Source organism: Ruditapes philippinarum, unplaced genomic scaffold (genome assembly GCF_026571515.1).
Source record: "Ruditapes philippinarum isolate M1 unplaced genomic scaffold, ASM2657151v2 ctg3869_1_1_1_1, whole genome shotgun sequence".
Taxonomy (NCBI): domain Eukaryota; kingdom Metazoa; phylum Mollusca; class Bivalvia; order Venerida; family Veneridae; genus Ruditapes; species Ruditapes philippinarum.
The window spans coordinates 178,743-195,866 of NW_026865718.1; the positions used below are offsets into that span (position 1 = coordinate 178,743).

Here is a 17,124-nt window from a genome sequence, read left to right on the forward strand (position 1 = left end):
CATTTTCCTTTTAATATAATATTAAAATAAATTGAAAAATAGAATCGTCCATGACCTTCTCAAAAGCTTCCAGTTAATTATAAATATAATATAATATCAAGTCTCGTCTTAGATATATTTTTATCTGGGAGGGGAAGTAACTCCTTTACCTTTAAAGGGTAAAAATTTGATATTCATTAACCGGTTTTAATAATATGACGGTTCGATAAGTTTATGTGTCACTCACGACTAGACATTTCTGGAAACTCAGGGGGAAGGTCAAAAATTTTTTTCCCTCAGTTTTTAAATTTCTTTAAAGTTAATTACACGTTTCTTTTATTGTCTTATTCGGGTATTAATTACTTTAGAATATCTTGAACGTTACGTTGCCCGAATTATTTCCAGTAATTTTTCTTCTTTTATCGCTAAATTGCTATTTATTCTCATTTTCCCGTCGAAGCACGTGGGGTAGAACTAGAAGTGGCAATGCCATGGCGTGGCGGCCATATTTCACTGTTTAAGTGCACCGTATTATAATAACATATATTTTATAAATCTTATCAACAAATTTATTCGAATGAAAGTAAATGCTAGTAACTAAAGGAATTTTTATAGAATTCATTAAAATCCACAGACCACGTGGTGTCTTAGCAGTGCAAGCCACATAATACACATTTTTATAATATTCATAGATTTAGTTCAAAACCGTTCTTAAAATTTCAACATTAATTATTGATAAAAGAATTGATAAAATAATTTACTTATAAATGAATGAATTTGAATAATATGAATGAAATTAAGAATTATTGCAATAAATAAGATGTTGCTACATTTATTAAATTTGCTGAACATTCCACTTTTAATTTCTGTTTTAATTTATTTTACATATACGGCCGATATGCCTCGTCCGAAAAGGAAACTTCCACTTGCTGGACAAGTTGATCAACGTCGTCAAAGGAGGAGGGCAGCTGCAGCTTCCCCCCCTTTTTCTGGGCCTAATGTTCCTGCTCCACTTACTAATTATACACCTCATCCGCTGGCAAGTAGTGTACCTGCTCCATTATACTCTAGTGGGAATCAACATTTTCAGTGTGCGGTACCTCCTCCACCAGTTCATGGCTCTGTTGCATCATATGCAACTGCAAGTAGAAACCAAGACTTTCAGTTTCCTCCACCTGGCTTTCCTGCTCCACAAATTAATTATACATCTGGTCCGCTGGCAAGTAGTGTACCTGCTCCATTATACTCTAATGGGAATCAGCAATTTCAGTGTGCGGTACCTCCTCCCACAGCTCATGGCTCTGTTGTTTCATATGCAACAGCAAGTAGAAACCAAGACTTCCAGTTTCCTCCACCTGGTCCTAGTGTTCTTCAACCACACCCTGATGTTTTGGATCAGCCTCCAGTTATGGCAACACCTGCTGATCATAGTTTAGGTAACCTTTTTCCTTTACATTCTGTTTGTACCAATATGTGTATGCATATTTCACAAAAAATTAAAGAGCAAGTCTGGTCAGGTGAATATATTGATTTAGGATTACTGTTACAAAAAGAACCATTACCAGAGGCTCAGTCTATTAAAGTTTTAAATGGCAATATTGTATTAGACAGTAGTCCAAAAATACATGAAATGAAGAACATAAGTTCATGGACTGACGCATTTTTAATATATATTCAAATAGTTATTATGAAAAGTCCCTCTCTTGCCTCGGAGTTAATACAGTACATGCACATGGTCCGCCTAGCTGCAAAACGTAATTCATTTGGCTGGCTGTATTATGATAAAGCTTTTCGACAGAAAAAATCTATGCATGCCGATATGAAATGGTCCTCTATTGATGGCGAACTTTGGTTGCTTACAATGACTGGTACTTCACATGTTAGACAGCCTCAAAACCAGTTATATAAATATAACTTATGTTTATTCTTTAATAATAAAGGCTTTTGTACAAAGTCTGGATGCCCTTATCAGCATCTCTGCAAAAATTGCAGAGGTCCCCATTCAGCTATTTCATGTGGGATTCGAACCTCAACTTCTATGCAAAATCCGTTAAATAATTTCAGGCCTAGAGTCGTTAAACCACAAGGCCCAAGATTTAGTGCTCCTCGAGCGTTTGTTGGAGTTAGGTACATCACCAATTGACATAAAACGTTTAAAGATATGGTTAAAGGGTTATGAGGTTGCTGAACAAAATTATCTTTTGAATGGTTTTAGAAAAGGATTTGGACTCCAGTACTCTAGCCAACAGATTAGTTATGAATCAAAAAACTTAAAATCTGCCATTTTAAATCCAAAGGTATTAGAGGTAAAATTAATTAAAGAAGTTGAACTGGGTCGGATTTTAGGCCCATTTAATGAAAAACCATTTTCTAATTTAAGAGTCAATCCTCTGGGATTAGTCCCCAAAAAATCAGGGGGTTGGAGATTGATTACTAACCTGTCTCATCCTATAGGAAATGGAGTTAATGATTTTATTGATTCAAAGTATTGTTCAGTTCATTACTCCAAGTTTGACAATGTTATTGAAAAAATTCAAATATTGGGTAAAGGGACTGAACTTGGTAAACAAGATATTTCTTCTGCCTTTAACCTGTGTCCAATTAGGCCAGAAGATTTCCCACTGTTGGGGATCAAATATAAAAACAGATACTGGATACAAAAAATGCTGCCTCAAGGTGCATCAATAAGTTGTGCAATATTTGAACGTTTTTCTTCCTTTATCCAGTGGGCAGTTTCAAATTATACAAAATCTTCTAACATTGATCATTATCTAGATGATTTTATTTTTTTGGGTAAATCTGGAACTAAAGATTGTTCTAAGTTGATGTCGGATTTTAAACATATCTGTGATGACATGAACATTCCACTAAATCCGGATAAGTCTGAGGGTCCAGTTTACTGTCCTTACCTATTTAGGTTTTGTACTTGATACAGACAAATTGGAAGTCCGTATTCCATCGGAAAAAATAGAGAAGGCTAAAGATTGTATTAATGAAATTATTCATAAGAAAAAGGTCAGGCTAAACAAATTCCAGTCTGTTGTTGGTCTTTTAAATTTCTTTACAAGAGTGATTCCTTCAGGGCGAACATTTAATTGTGGTTTATACAGAGCAATGTCTCGGGCTAAACGCCCAAATCATTTCATTCGAATTTCTTCCTCAAACAAAGAGGATTTAATGATGTGGCTTCATTTTTTAGAGCATTATAATGGTATATCTGTTTTCAGCAACCTTGATTGGGTGTCAGATAATAAGCTCCATTTATATACTGACTCTGCTGGAAATAGAAATTTGGCCTGTGGAGCATATTTAGATGGAGAATGGTCAGTTTTTAAATCGCCAGAGTGCTGGGGTGATGAAATTTTCAAAGACATAACCTTTTTAGAATTAATCCCAATTGTTTTGTCATTTTATTTGTGGGATTCCAAATTAAAAGGGAAAAAAATCATTATTCATACAGACAATCAAAGTCTTGTCCAAATTATTAACAATAAATCTTCACGCAACAATCGTGTAATGATATTAATGAGACAGTTGGTTCTTAAATTGTTGCTGCAAAACATTCAGATTAAAGCAGTTCATATCGAGTCAAAAGAAAATGGTATTTGTGATGCCATCAGTCGTCTGCAATATTCACGATTACTATCTTTATTGCCACATAATGCATGTAAAGTTCCACTTTCAATTCCACAGGACTTCCAGCATTTTTGTGCAGCGAAATTGACCATCTTGTAGATCAGTCTTTGTCTGCCAATACGCATAGAACTTACTGTTCTGCACTTCAAACCTTTGACAAATTCAGATGTTCACAGTTTAATAATAAAAGTTGGCCCCCGCCATTATTTCATATTACTCATTATATAGCTTATATGTCATTAAGCGGTTATGCATACAAAACTGTTAATTGTCATATATCTGCAATCAGTTTCATAAACAAATTGTATAATTTGACAGATAACACTCAATGTTTTTTAGTCCGCAAACTTCTTGATGGTATGAATAGGTCTCAAAGGCGTAGGGACACTAGACAGCCAGTTACCATTAATTTGCTACATCTTCTGGTTCACAACCTCAAATTTGTCTGCTTGTCCCATTATGAATCCATTTTATTTACAGCGGCATTTATGGTTGCATTTTATGCTCTCTTGAGAGTGAGTGAAATTAACATTATTAGTAAAGAAGATGTATATTTATCTGATTCACACTTGTGTCTTAATATCAGACATTCAAAGACTGATCAATTACATAGAGGTTCCATAGTGAAAATTCCTTTAGATAGAAATTTGTCCGGCCATCTCAAGGAAGTAATCCTTCATTATATGGCAGTGCGTCCCACCTCTGGCTACCAATTCCTCTCCCATTTAGATGGTTCACCACTTATGCCTTACCAATTTAGGTCTGTTTTAGCAAAAACCTTAAAATATTCAGGTATAGACTGTTCTAGACTCAAAAGTCATTCCTTTCGAATTGGTGGTGCTACTTACTGGATTATGCAAGGCTTTTCAGAAGATGAAGTAAAAAAAATGGGCAGATGGAGCTCAAACTCGTATAAGCTCTATGTGAGGCCATAGTATAGTTAGTCCATGTTATCATTCTTTTGCATTTTTCCATATTAGGTGAACAGTCCAGCCATTCAGTTTGGTTGGTTGGCTCCTCAATTTTAAGAGATGCTCATCAGTATGCAAAGTGTAACAGTACATTTGGTGAACATTTACAATTTAATACAATTGGTGTAAACGTTGTTTGGCGCTATAGACCAGGCTTAAAAATTCAGCACCTTTATAATGATATTCAGTTATTAGCCACTGAGCATAATTCTGTGCCAGATATTTTGTTTATTCATTGTGGAGGAAATGATTTGGGTCAAACCAGTCTTTCCTACATTAATTATTCTTTAAAGGCGTGTCTTGCAGATTTATTACATTTATTACCAGGTACGAGAATCATTTGGTCTGCTATTCTTCCTAGGCTCCATTATCGAAATGAAGAAAATCATTTCAAGTTAAATAAAGGAAGAAAACGTATCAATAGCACCATGGCAAAATTTTGCATATCAAATGGTGGTGGCTACATACATTACCCAAGAATTGTTGAAAATCAACTATTTTTCAGAGATTTAGTACATTTATCTTCCTTTGGTAACTCCATATTTGTGGACAGTATAATGAATGGACTGTGGTCAATTCTAAATTGTGAACTAGTATCGTATCCATGTTAGCATGAGCATATTTCTAATTATGAGTTGGTAGTTATTAAAGGGGCCATGTCTGCCACTTTCTGCGCAGTTTTTCTCCATCCAATTTGGGGGTATTGTATGGCAGAGGCTTGCATGCAAATCACCAGGCTGATGTGGATCCAAGCCTTTTGGCAGGCACTTGCGCAGATTTTTAATGCATTTGCAATGTACAAGGGTGTTTAGCAAACAAAATTGTTTTTATAATTTTAAACATGATTGGATGTAGCTGTTTCAACAAGATATATTTTCCAAATGTCCGAAGTGAAATATAAATTTCCGATTGTCCGGAATGATACATAAATTTCCGATTGTCCGGAATGATACATAAATTTCCGATTATCCGGAATATGAACAAATTTCCGATTATCCGGAATATGAAAATAAATTTCCGATTATCCGGAATATGAAAATAAATTTCCGATTATCCGGAATATGAAAATAAATTTCCGATTATCCGGAATATGAAAATAAATTTCCGATTATCCGGAATATAAAATATAAATTTCCGATTGTCCGGAATACTTTATTACTATGTAACGCTCTCCAGTCTGAACAAAATAACTTCTGATTTTCCAGAGTTTGTACATTCAATCATGTATATATATATTCTTTATATGTAAATTTCCGAACATCCGGAATTATGGTGGTCTGCCATATTGCCCCTTGGGATCAGCGCAGCACCAAAAAATTCTCTTGTGCATTGCAAATGTATTTTACAGCCATGGCCAAAAACTGCCAAACTTATTTTATATGCGTTGATTGACATTCTTAAGAATATAATATTGTTAAATTGTTTTTGTATTAATGTTATAATCCTACAGAGATTATTGTAAGACATTGATATTTACAATTACATGTATTATTATTTTATAAAGAAAATAATAATTCAAATAGATTATAAAACAGTTAGCTTTACTCTGTTTTTATTATATTGTATATTTAATTGAAACCTTTCCCTGATAATATAATATATATCAAGTCTCGTCTTTAGATATATTTGTTATCTGGGAGGGGAAGTAACTCCTCTAACCTTAAAGGTAAAATTTGATATTCATTACCGGTCTTTATAATATGACGTCATAAGTTTATGTGTACTCACGACTAGACATTTCTGGAAACTCAGGGAGGAAGGTCAGAAATTTTTTTCCTCAGTTTTTAAATTCCCTCCACACCCCCACCCTTTCTATGGTCTTTTGCTGCTTTCTTTTATTGTCTATTTTCAGATTTGTCCACAATTTAGGGTTCGTCATGGCTGTCGTAACCATTTCCAAAGTGGCTGCTCATTATGCGGGAACATGGATGCCTCGTATAATAAAGTGTTTCACAATGGGCTTAGAATCGATGGAATGGATAAAATAGTAGTTCACAACATGAAAGTGTTCAAACTTGTGTAATGAAACATTATTATGTCTTTCAAAGGATTCAGTTTTCCTTTACATACGTACATTTTATTTAGATACCATTAATTGAAAATTATGGCATGGAACATTACTTCTTGTGTACTGTGAACATTATTTATGTCATTGATTCATTGGAAATTAAACCCTTGCATTTAATTTTATGCATATTTAAAATTATTTAAACTTTTTAATGCCTTACATGTACAGTAGACATACTATATTGTTAAAGATTAATGTATAATCAATTCTTTAATTATAATTGTAACTTAATACAGTAAGCAAGTCTATCCATTTGTAAATATGTAAAACTTAAGTGTAGAGATTATTAATTTGACAAATGTTTGTGATAAGCAAAGCTAGTGTTGTCAGTTGTAATTGTATTAATCAGTTTGTTTCTTAATACTGTTTCTAATTCTATATGCAGTAAGCCCATTACTTTCAATTTCTTGAGCAGGCACTTGCGCAGATTTTTAATGCATTTGCAATGTACAAGGGTGTTTAGCAAACAAAATTGTTTTTATAATTTTAAACATGATTGGATGTAGCTGTTTCAACAAGATATATTTTCCAAATGTCCGAAGTGAAATATAAATTTCCGATTGTCCGGAATGATACATAAATTTCCGATTGTCCGGAATGATACATAAATTTCCGATTATCCGGAATATGAACAAATTTCCGATTATCCGGAATATGAAAATAAATTTCCGATTATCCGGAATATGAAAATAAATTTCCGATTATCCGGAATATGAAAATAAATTTCCGATTATCCGGAATATGAAAATAAATTTCCGATTATCCGGAATATAAAATATAAATTTCCGATTGTCCGGAATACTTTATTACTATGTAACGCTCTCCAGTCTGAACAAAATAACTTCTGATTTTCCAGAGTTTGTACATTCAATCATGTATATATATATTCTTTATATGTAAATTTCCGAACATCCGGAATTATGGTGGTCTGCCATATTGCCCCTTGGGATCAGCGCAGCACAAAAAAATTCTCTTGTGCATTTGCAAATGTATTTTACAGCGCATGGCCAAAAACTGCCAAAACTTATTTTATATGCGTTGATTGACATTCTTAAGAATATAATATTTTTAAATTGTTTTGTATTAATGTTATAATGCCTACAGAGATTATTGTAAGACATTGATATTTACAATTACATGTATTATTATTTTATAAAGAAAATAATAATTCAAATAGATTATAAAACAGTTAGCTTTACTCTGTTTTTATTATATTGTATATTTAATTGAAACCCTTTCCCTGATAATGTTCATTTTAATTTCTTTACATCACGTGATTTTCATGTTCGCAAAAAAACAGAAAGAACTGGACTGACAAGAACAGCATCAGAAACAAACGTTATTAAAGCATCTTAGAAACTGGAGGAACCATAATAAATAAATTAATAAATAAATAAAAAATGATGAAATAAATGTCCAAATCAGCCCCTTTACATATTATATTCAGGAAAAATACTAAACTTCAACATAATATAAGAAAAGTTTACTACTTAGTTTTATGTAAATTGAGGTATAAATAGTTTATCAGATTAAAACGCGAAGCTTTCAGCATAATGACTGAAGAAGATTTAATCCATATTCATCAATACTAATTATACGACAGGTGTCCTAGTGGATCAATGAAAATGAAAAAAACACCCAGTCATATCAAAATATCTCAAAACAGAGAGACGCAACAAAAAATAAACACAATAAACACATCAACAACAAAAACAAATAAAGCTATATGATACCTGTTCAGAATTTCTATAAACATATTAAACTGATATTCTCCCAGACATTTATCGATATATAATGTTGTCAATGTCGGCAAAAGATAAATAGAACGACTTTCACAACTTGCACGTGAATTCTATTAATGAGAGAACTTATTTTCACTATGCCTGTGAAATTGAGACTGGTACCGATTATTTTCTTCTGGACACCTGTCGTCAGTGACAACGATTACGTGAATCAATCACAGAACCAGTCTTTTGTGCTGACTATTGATTGGTCCATTTCAATTTCTGGAATTGTTTTTAAATTAACTGAAAATGAATCCGGACTGTATTGTTGAACGCCGGCGGAACCAAAGGGCGTCGAGTGGCAGTTTACACGCGATGTAAAAGAAGAAAGAAAATGCGCTCGCTTTCTGAGTGTTCTTATTTGATTTTTCTCCTTTAAACAATCGTTTGAGAAAGTTACTTTCACTGGAACAACAATATTTGCCTGCGCTATTTAAACGACAATATGATATGCATTTTAAATGTAAGAATGGGTTTATTCATTGAAAAATATTTCATCAAATTTTAAAGTCAACGAACATGAAGTCTCAATTAGATCATTGTCAATGGAAAGGATAGTATCAGCTTCTTTTATTGCACAACAAACAACTTTTCGGATGTATCAAATCTATGAAATTTTCATTTTGTACGCACAACACCATATATGTCCTGTTTTCCTGTACATTATTTTAAGGGCTTTTTGTTGGGTTTGTTGTTTTTGTGTGTTGTTTTAATGTTGTTGTTGTCTTTGTTCTTGTCATGACCTTGTCTGAAGACCGGTGTGTTGATTAATATGATTAAACGTATAATTTATCAATTTATATTTATTAAGTTAATTAACGGACTCTTTCTCATAAAGTCTGTTAACCCACGACCGATGGACTAATAAAAATATTTTCCCCACAGTATCAAAAGTCAATCTAAATGACCACAAATAACATCATAATACGATAATATTTTTAATTAAGTCATTATTTTTTATAAAGTCATTGTGTAGATCATTCAGCAACTTTCGAGGAAGAATCTGAGTAGCCATCCGTGCATTATTACAGATACAAGCGGGCAACTTAGTTAAACAACCAACCTTCCAGTGATACCGGTGATGTGTTCAGAGACATAGATCACTCAAATGAGTAAGGACCCAAGTGATAAGCCTTCACATGGCAGTGTGGCCGGGTTCTATACTTAAAAATGCATTTTCTTGTATTATCAAGTTAAAATCCCTTAAACTCTAAATGGACTGTTCCAAAATCCAAAGCCGGGCAAGTTCATTACACAAATTCAGCAGATACAACATACTTGGACCACCAAGAATTAATAAAGAACAGTTGAGACATTAACTATAACACAGCTCGACTAATATATTTTTTATATATTTTTGTACAAATGTATCAATAAAACACAATATGCACACATCTGATATCTGTGTTTTATCTTTTATTTAAGCTTCTGTTTTAACAAAGTACATTGTATTCCTTTTAAAAATGTATAGACTGCCTGGTTGATTGATCGAGTAACAAATCCTGAATTGGAGTAAATATCTATGGAATTGTCTTTTATACTATAACCCAGATATTAGTCATTTATAATGCATGTACACAAACAATAAATTATGCCACACTTCTCTGCATCAGAACAATATCTCTCAAATTTGCAACCAGGTGAAAATCAGTTTATTACACATCTGTGGGAAGGGAGGCAATTCAAATAGAAATAGCTATATCGTTGACAGAGTTGTGTCCCTTTGATATAAAAAAACTCTCACAAACTTCACTATTGATAAATTGTTTTCATTTACCGACATCTCGTCGTATCACAAGCATCTAAAACACCAACGCTCTTAGGATTTTTTTCAAAGGTAACAGGTTCAAGATAATCATAAACATCTTCTGAAGAAAAATATTCACCTATCTTGACATCTTGTGGCAGATTCACAGGTGTAATTATATTCACAAGTTGCTACATTTTGATCAGGGTTTTTTTTCTTTCGAGCAGATAATTCGCCATTGTGTACGCTTAATCATAAATATTATACCATAATGATAAAACTGACCCGCATTTTAATGGAAAAAGCTTACACGAACTGTCGAACAGCCGGATACTTCATCTATAACAGCGAATCATAAGAAATCTCTGAATGTTTTTGAATTAATAGGACCAATCGAACCACATCTGCAACAGTTTCAATTTAGCAATGTTGAACGACCTCCAGTGCTCCCATATTTCGGCTAGCCTTCTAAATAAGAAATCATCCGCCCAGCAGAAAGTTACGAGGTGCAAGGATAAAAATCTTAATTGGAATAATTTTGGGGAAGTTGATATATCATGTAATTGTGATAATGGCTCATTTATGCCAGATAATGCAGAATTATTTCGCCATAAACATGTACGACACGCAAATGTGATGAATATTTGGAAACTCCGAAAGATAGGCATGAGCACAAACACATACTCGGACGAGAGTAAATCGTACAACATTAACTTTATTTTTTATATTTGTTATTGAAAATTGAGAAAAAAATAAAATTTTCAGATTTTAAGAACGTTGCATTACATTGGCCGATTCATAGTCGTATAATTTTAATATCACCTCACCTGATTGGTTGAACCAACATAAAACTGACCAATGGCAGGTCAGCATTATTGGCAATAGTAATAAATCTTGTAATAAACATCACATGAACATGATAAATAGAATCATCATGTTTGGTAGCCGTTTTGGTAGCTTCTAAAAATACGCCGCTCCCACGGGACGTCACATGGAGTGTAGACATTCTTATCTGTTACAATAATCTTGTATACTTATTTTTATTACACGCAATCAGACAAATTGTCCAACTGGATAATAATAAGATAATTTATACCCTTAATTGTTTGATACTGCATGGCTACCCGGGTAATAACGCTATTTATTGCACTGCACAGGTAATAATTGTAATAAATATAGTTTAGCTGTAAAGGTTAACCGATTTTCTGGTTGTTGAGTTATTTTTATCAGGCACTAGAAACCTGCCAAGAGGAAATATGTTCATGCAATCTTAGCTTATCAATGGCTCAGCTATGTACTCGATTAAAATAGCTCTGGGGAATTTTAGCACGGTGTACTAGATTGTTTTATTATTAGATATCATAACATCCATGTGGCTTCAAAAATCTTGATAAAAAAAGTTACAGACAGTGAAAACACTTGTTTTATCTTCCGAAAAGAAAAAAAGGTGAGAGAAAAAAAAAACAATAAAAAGTCAAAACAACAACATCAACAACATATACCGCGTCGGCAAACAACAAGACATTTTCGCTTTATATGTTCAACATGGCAGAGTCTCAAATTTTTGTTTAAGGAATCGTCTCTGAAAGAAGAAGACTATTCTTTCATGACAGGTGGTTTCTCAGTTCAGGAAATATTAAATGGTTTGTTGAATAATGTGTAAAATTGACGGAAAATATAACTATGGTCTTAAACGGAAGGATATCTGATAGCATTAAATGCGGTTGTTGCCCCTTCAATTTTCAGCACATAAAGATCGCTTAAGTTGTATCCGGATAAGCGGGTTAGTGACTATGTCGAACACTGACGGCCTCACTTCAAGAGTTCTAGTTCGAGAACTTGTTTTTTTCTGACTGAGAAACCACCTGCCATGAAAGAATAGTATTCTTCTTTCGAAGACGATTCCTTAAATATGCAAAAATTTGAGACTCGACCGTGTTGTTTGCCGACGCTGTATATATATCGACTGCAGATTTTTTTATGCATTGCACTCTTTAGTACCTACAAAGCATAAAAGTAGTCCTAAAAAAACCCATAAAATGACTAAAAAATTGTTTGGGGAGACGCTTAAATGACTGTTGAGACCACAAATATATGTTTTCATAAACACAAGTGTTTAATACTGCACATTAAACATGCAGTATACCATTTACTCTAAATGTCAAGTTGAAACCGAATATATTTGTATATGTCAAACATACAATATGGATACATCAGCAACATTTAACCGATTTCCCGACGGGCAATTTCGGTTATCGTCGTATGAAAAATATCATCACAGAAACTAACAGTAAACTTTGCCAACATATTGTCTGTATAAAGTTTCATAGTTTAACATTAAAATATCATTATACGACATGTATTATAAATAGTTAAACATTAAAATTTCAATATGCAACATCATGTATTATAAATAGATAGACACTAAGAGCCTATCAATGTTGTCTATGTAAATGTACATGTACATGAATAAGATATATATACTGTATATACAATGTGAAGGTAAACCAAAATATACAAATTGTGCTTGAAATTATGCGACGTCTTTCCTTCACCAGTAAAGCTAGAAAGTCGCCATATGACCTATACAGTGTTGGGGCAACGTCATACCCTATATAAAAGAAAGCTTTTCATCATGTGCTTTGATGTTGTTATCACATCAACCGGATATGAGTAACACATCAGTCCCTTTTAAACAAATGAGCCGCGTCACGACAAAACCAACATAATGGGTTTGCGACCGGCATGGATCCAGACCAGCCTGCGCATCCGCGCAGTCTAATCAGGATCCATGTTATTCGCAATCAGTTTATCTACTTGTTATAGGGTTTGTAAGCGAACAGCATGGATCCTGATCAGACTGCGCGGATGCGCAGGCTGGTCTGGATCCATGCTGGTCGCAAACCCATTATGTTGGTTTTGTCATGACGCGGCTCAAATAATACTTTCAGAAATGACAGAAAACAGTGTACCTCAACGGAAAATATCAAAAAGTTATGCACACCATAGTCATACAATCGTAACTTTTCAATCCTTTCCCACCAAATTGCGGATAATGATGATTATCAGTAATCGCCGGGGAGTTCCTAATGCACTGTACATTTTTAAGCTCAACTGTGAAGTCCGCTCGCTGGATTAAAGCAGAAATTGAGATTATTGACATAAAAAACATGGAGGTGACCCGAGTAGGGCTCGAACCAAAAATTACGTAGTTGAGGGCAAACACCTTAAATCATCAACGCACAAGTCCTATTTCCTGAATGCAAAGACATGCGCATGAATAAATAAGGTATTTTCCGGCCTAAATTGTCTTAAACATCTTTTGTTGAGGCGTTTCCTAACAAGATACATGTACATGTTTATATACGCAATACACCCGCAATGATCTTAGTGTAAATAAACCCATTGTTTCTAAATTAATCACCCATCTATTTAACAGATGAAAGAACGTGTTTAACATACATGTAAATAACGTGAATTAATTAGCTACACTTGAAAGAAAAGAACGTTTTTTTTCTTGATACTCTACTTATTTCAGAATAGTTTTGTTGATTGTAAACATTTTTAAGATGGAACTCTGTAACTCTTGACCAGCATATGTTATTTTATGCAACATTAAATTGTAACCAAGTCCCCCGGGGAATGGGCGAAAAGGGATGTGTTTTACCCCTTTTGTTTGTCCCCGCATTGTCGGGTCTAAATTACCAGAGCTATGTCCAAACAACGGCTCGCGCGTGGGCTTTGATGAATGCATTTCTATCTGATGTCCCTACAGGGCAGAACATTCACTAACCACAATCGGATCTACTCGACAATTATTCATAATATCCGAAGACTGTCTGAAATAATCGACAAGTTGCGATTGACATAACCGGGCTCAACCTCAGAAACTTTGTCACAATTTGTTTCTAGCCTTCGTATTTCAATTGTCAACATGTTATAGCTTCTGGGACACATACCAGTTAAAGGTATGTTACAAAACCATTGAGAATAAGCTACCTTGGAAAAATACGCGTCTTGAAATGCGTACAACGCACACTCGATTCCGCGTCATACTGCCGTTCAATATGATATTGCACATCAGAATTAAACCGATAGAATCGTAATCCTATTTATGCTTCCATTACTCTTTTTAATTCTGATTTAACAAAAGCAAAAGCTTGTTCTACAACGCCCATAAGCATCAGAGGCTCGAAAATGTACGGTAATGTACGGCATATTTCGCAATTTTCCGTTTCAATAAGCTTCAATATATAAATGTAAGTTACGGAAAATAACGAAATGTTCCGAAATCATACGATATATGAACATATTTATTTAAGTTCTTGCTACTTATATCAATCACTTTCGAGTTCGCTTCCTGGAACCAACCAGTACTAGTGTCATATGAAGAAACATGGTCGTGACCAGATATATAGGGCTCGAACCCATGATCTCTGTGTTGAGAGGCAGACACCTTAACCACCAGGCCACCGCTCCCCTTGTATGGGAATTAAACGAATGGATACATTACCTTAAGCTTTTCTATCATATGTTCCTACTTAATATGATATCATGTGACAACGCACGCGACTCGTGTTACACGTTAATTGATTTTTCTCCAGGAAATAATTCTGGAAAAGTTATACATTGCACGATGAACAATGCGATCTGACAGAATAATATGACCATCTGAGAAATTACTTTCATGTTTGTGGAGCAGACGATAATTATATCGTTATCTTCTAGAGTGTATCGAACACTTGCTTTTTCATTAATGCGAATTTGATGGGTCTTTATGTCATACTGATACAAATGAGGTCACGTGACAACTTAGGAAGAGCGGTGGGCTAGACGTATCTGCCGCTCAACTAAGGGATGGTGGGTTTGACAATTTACTGCATACACGGGCGTCGAGCGGTATCTTTGAATAGAGCCAAAGACATTTTGTTAGTTCCCTGAATAAACTTCCATATACGGCAGAATTCGCTTCTATCGTGTTTTCATTTTTATTGAGGGGGGAAAGGGGATCAGTTTTGAAAACTAATCCGATAAAGGTCTACTTCATACGGTGGCAATAAGGTAACTCGTGGCCACGTCATAGTATTTCGTGCGCACGAGATAAATAAAAACACACACATGCCACCTTTGTGCCAACGTAATTTCACTATGCATAGCGTATAAAGGACAATGCTTACAGTCAAACATTGGGACCTTCCTTATAGATATGTAAGCACTTTGCTCAATGGACTTGTATATCGTATATTTTGTCACTTCGTTTTAGATATTGAGCAAATGGGCAGCTCTGTCAAAACAGATACGGAAAATGACGACGTTTTGCCGAAACTATTGACGGAGGGTATATAAGATAGCATGGCAAACTAATTAATGAACAAAATGCCGCCCAGTTAACTCAATAGGTACAGCCTTTGACTGTGAATCAGGCACCCCGGGATCGATTCCTAAACGGTACAGGTCACTATTGATCATGAAATCTTTTCTACGACTATTCGTACTTTACCTCTGCTCCGGTATCAGTTCCTTGCGAAAGTACTGGTAAACTGTTTGACAGCATGCCCAGGAACGATACGGTGGCTGAACTGTGCTCGGATAAATTCAATGTGGCTTACAGCCGTGATCCAGAATGAAAACAACCAACAGCATCACCAACAAACACGAGTATACATTTTGCAAAAAAAACTTTCCCTCTTTACGATTGCAAAAGAATATCATGTATATCTTTTTACACGTGAATCTCATCCCTTTGAACTCTAATGACTTTTAGGTAGGGCTCATTAATCATATATAAAAAGTGATGGCTCTCCATGTACACCATACTTTTATGTCTGTTTAAATCATGGTTTGCTTGGAATCGTAAAAAGCAGATACAATGTAAACTAACTGTGAGAGGTATTTATATACTCAGTTATAATTATAACTGCCAGGAAATTTACTTATCATTTCAAGGTAAAATGATAAACAGTTTGGTATTGTATAAATCTGTACTCAGTAGTCATGAAGTACGCCAAGCTTTATGCGTTCTGAAAACGTATTCCGACGGTTCAGCATTACTTAGTAACCAACATCAAGGGTTCCATAAAATCAAGGCAAAACCCACAAAGCTTTATTTAAAGGCTCATTATGCCTCAGAAAATTTTAAATGTTTTACTTCTTTAGAAAGGGCAGACAATGTAGTATACCGTATAAATAATGGTTTTAGAGCATTTAGATGCTCGTTACCAGAGGAAAGTAGCTCTAACTATGAAATTATTTGTCACAAAAGTAGCAAAAACATAGTAATATTTTGACTTCCATACAAAATACTCAATCACTATAACTGTACTAATTATCAAAACGCAACAGAAGAAACAGATGATTTAGATAATTGACCAATAAGCTACTTGTTTAAACTATAAAAGTACACCAAAATAAGAAAGCTTTTGAGAAATAAAAATAAAAGCATTTCTGAGGCATAATGGGCCTTTAACGATAATAACGTTCGTCCGCCTCCTTTTCCCTATTATAATCAGAGGATTTTTTAAGTCTAGGCATAAAATGGTTATCCAGTTAAAAAGGTTTCTATTCTTAATTGTTCTTAAGATGACTGTATTAAAATGTTGTTTATTTAAGAGCAATGTACCGGGAAACAGACATATTAGCTTATAAAATACTGTACACATGACCTTGATAATCGTGCAATAATTAGCTCGTATATAATGTTTCAAATCCGACCTAAAACATTGAATATTAATTTGAAATGATAACCGCTGACGCCGAAGAAGATTTTCTTTCGTGTATTTAACACAAGAGAAGCGTTGGCCTAGTGGTGAAAGTGTCTGACTCTAAACCGGGGGATCAAGGGCTCGAGCCCTACTCTGGCCACGACCATGTTTCTTTATATGACACCATTACTGTTAAGTTAATGAAGAGTGGTTCAAAAACCAACCTACCCTTACTTTC

The 17,124-nt window shown here is 34.3% G+C and overlaps 1 protein-coding gene across 1 annotated transcript; it reads left to right on the plus strand.

The window, feature by feature from the left end:
• The first annotated feature begins 274 nt into the window (after positions 1 to 274).
• Positions 275 to 7,253, plus strand: LOC132730079 (actin-binding protein WASF2-like). The gene is made up of 2 exons (XM_060715933.1): positions 275 to 1,415; positions 6,439 to 7,253. The coding sequence occupies exons 1-2, from the start codon at positions 770 to 772 to the stop codon at positions 6,453 to 6,455; spliced, it is 663 nt and encodes a 220-aa protein (XP_060571916.1). The 5' UTR covers positions 275 to 769; the 3' UTR covers positions 6,456 to 7,253.
• The last annotated feature ends 9,871 nt before the right edge of the window (positions 7,254 to 17,124 follow it).

Bases quoted from the DNA above. Each gene is read 5' to 3' on its own strand.
- LOC132730079 (XM_060715933.1), top strand. From the start codon at position 770: ATGAAATTAAGAATTATTGCAATAAATAAGATGTTGCTACATTTATTA.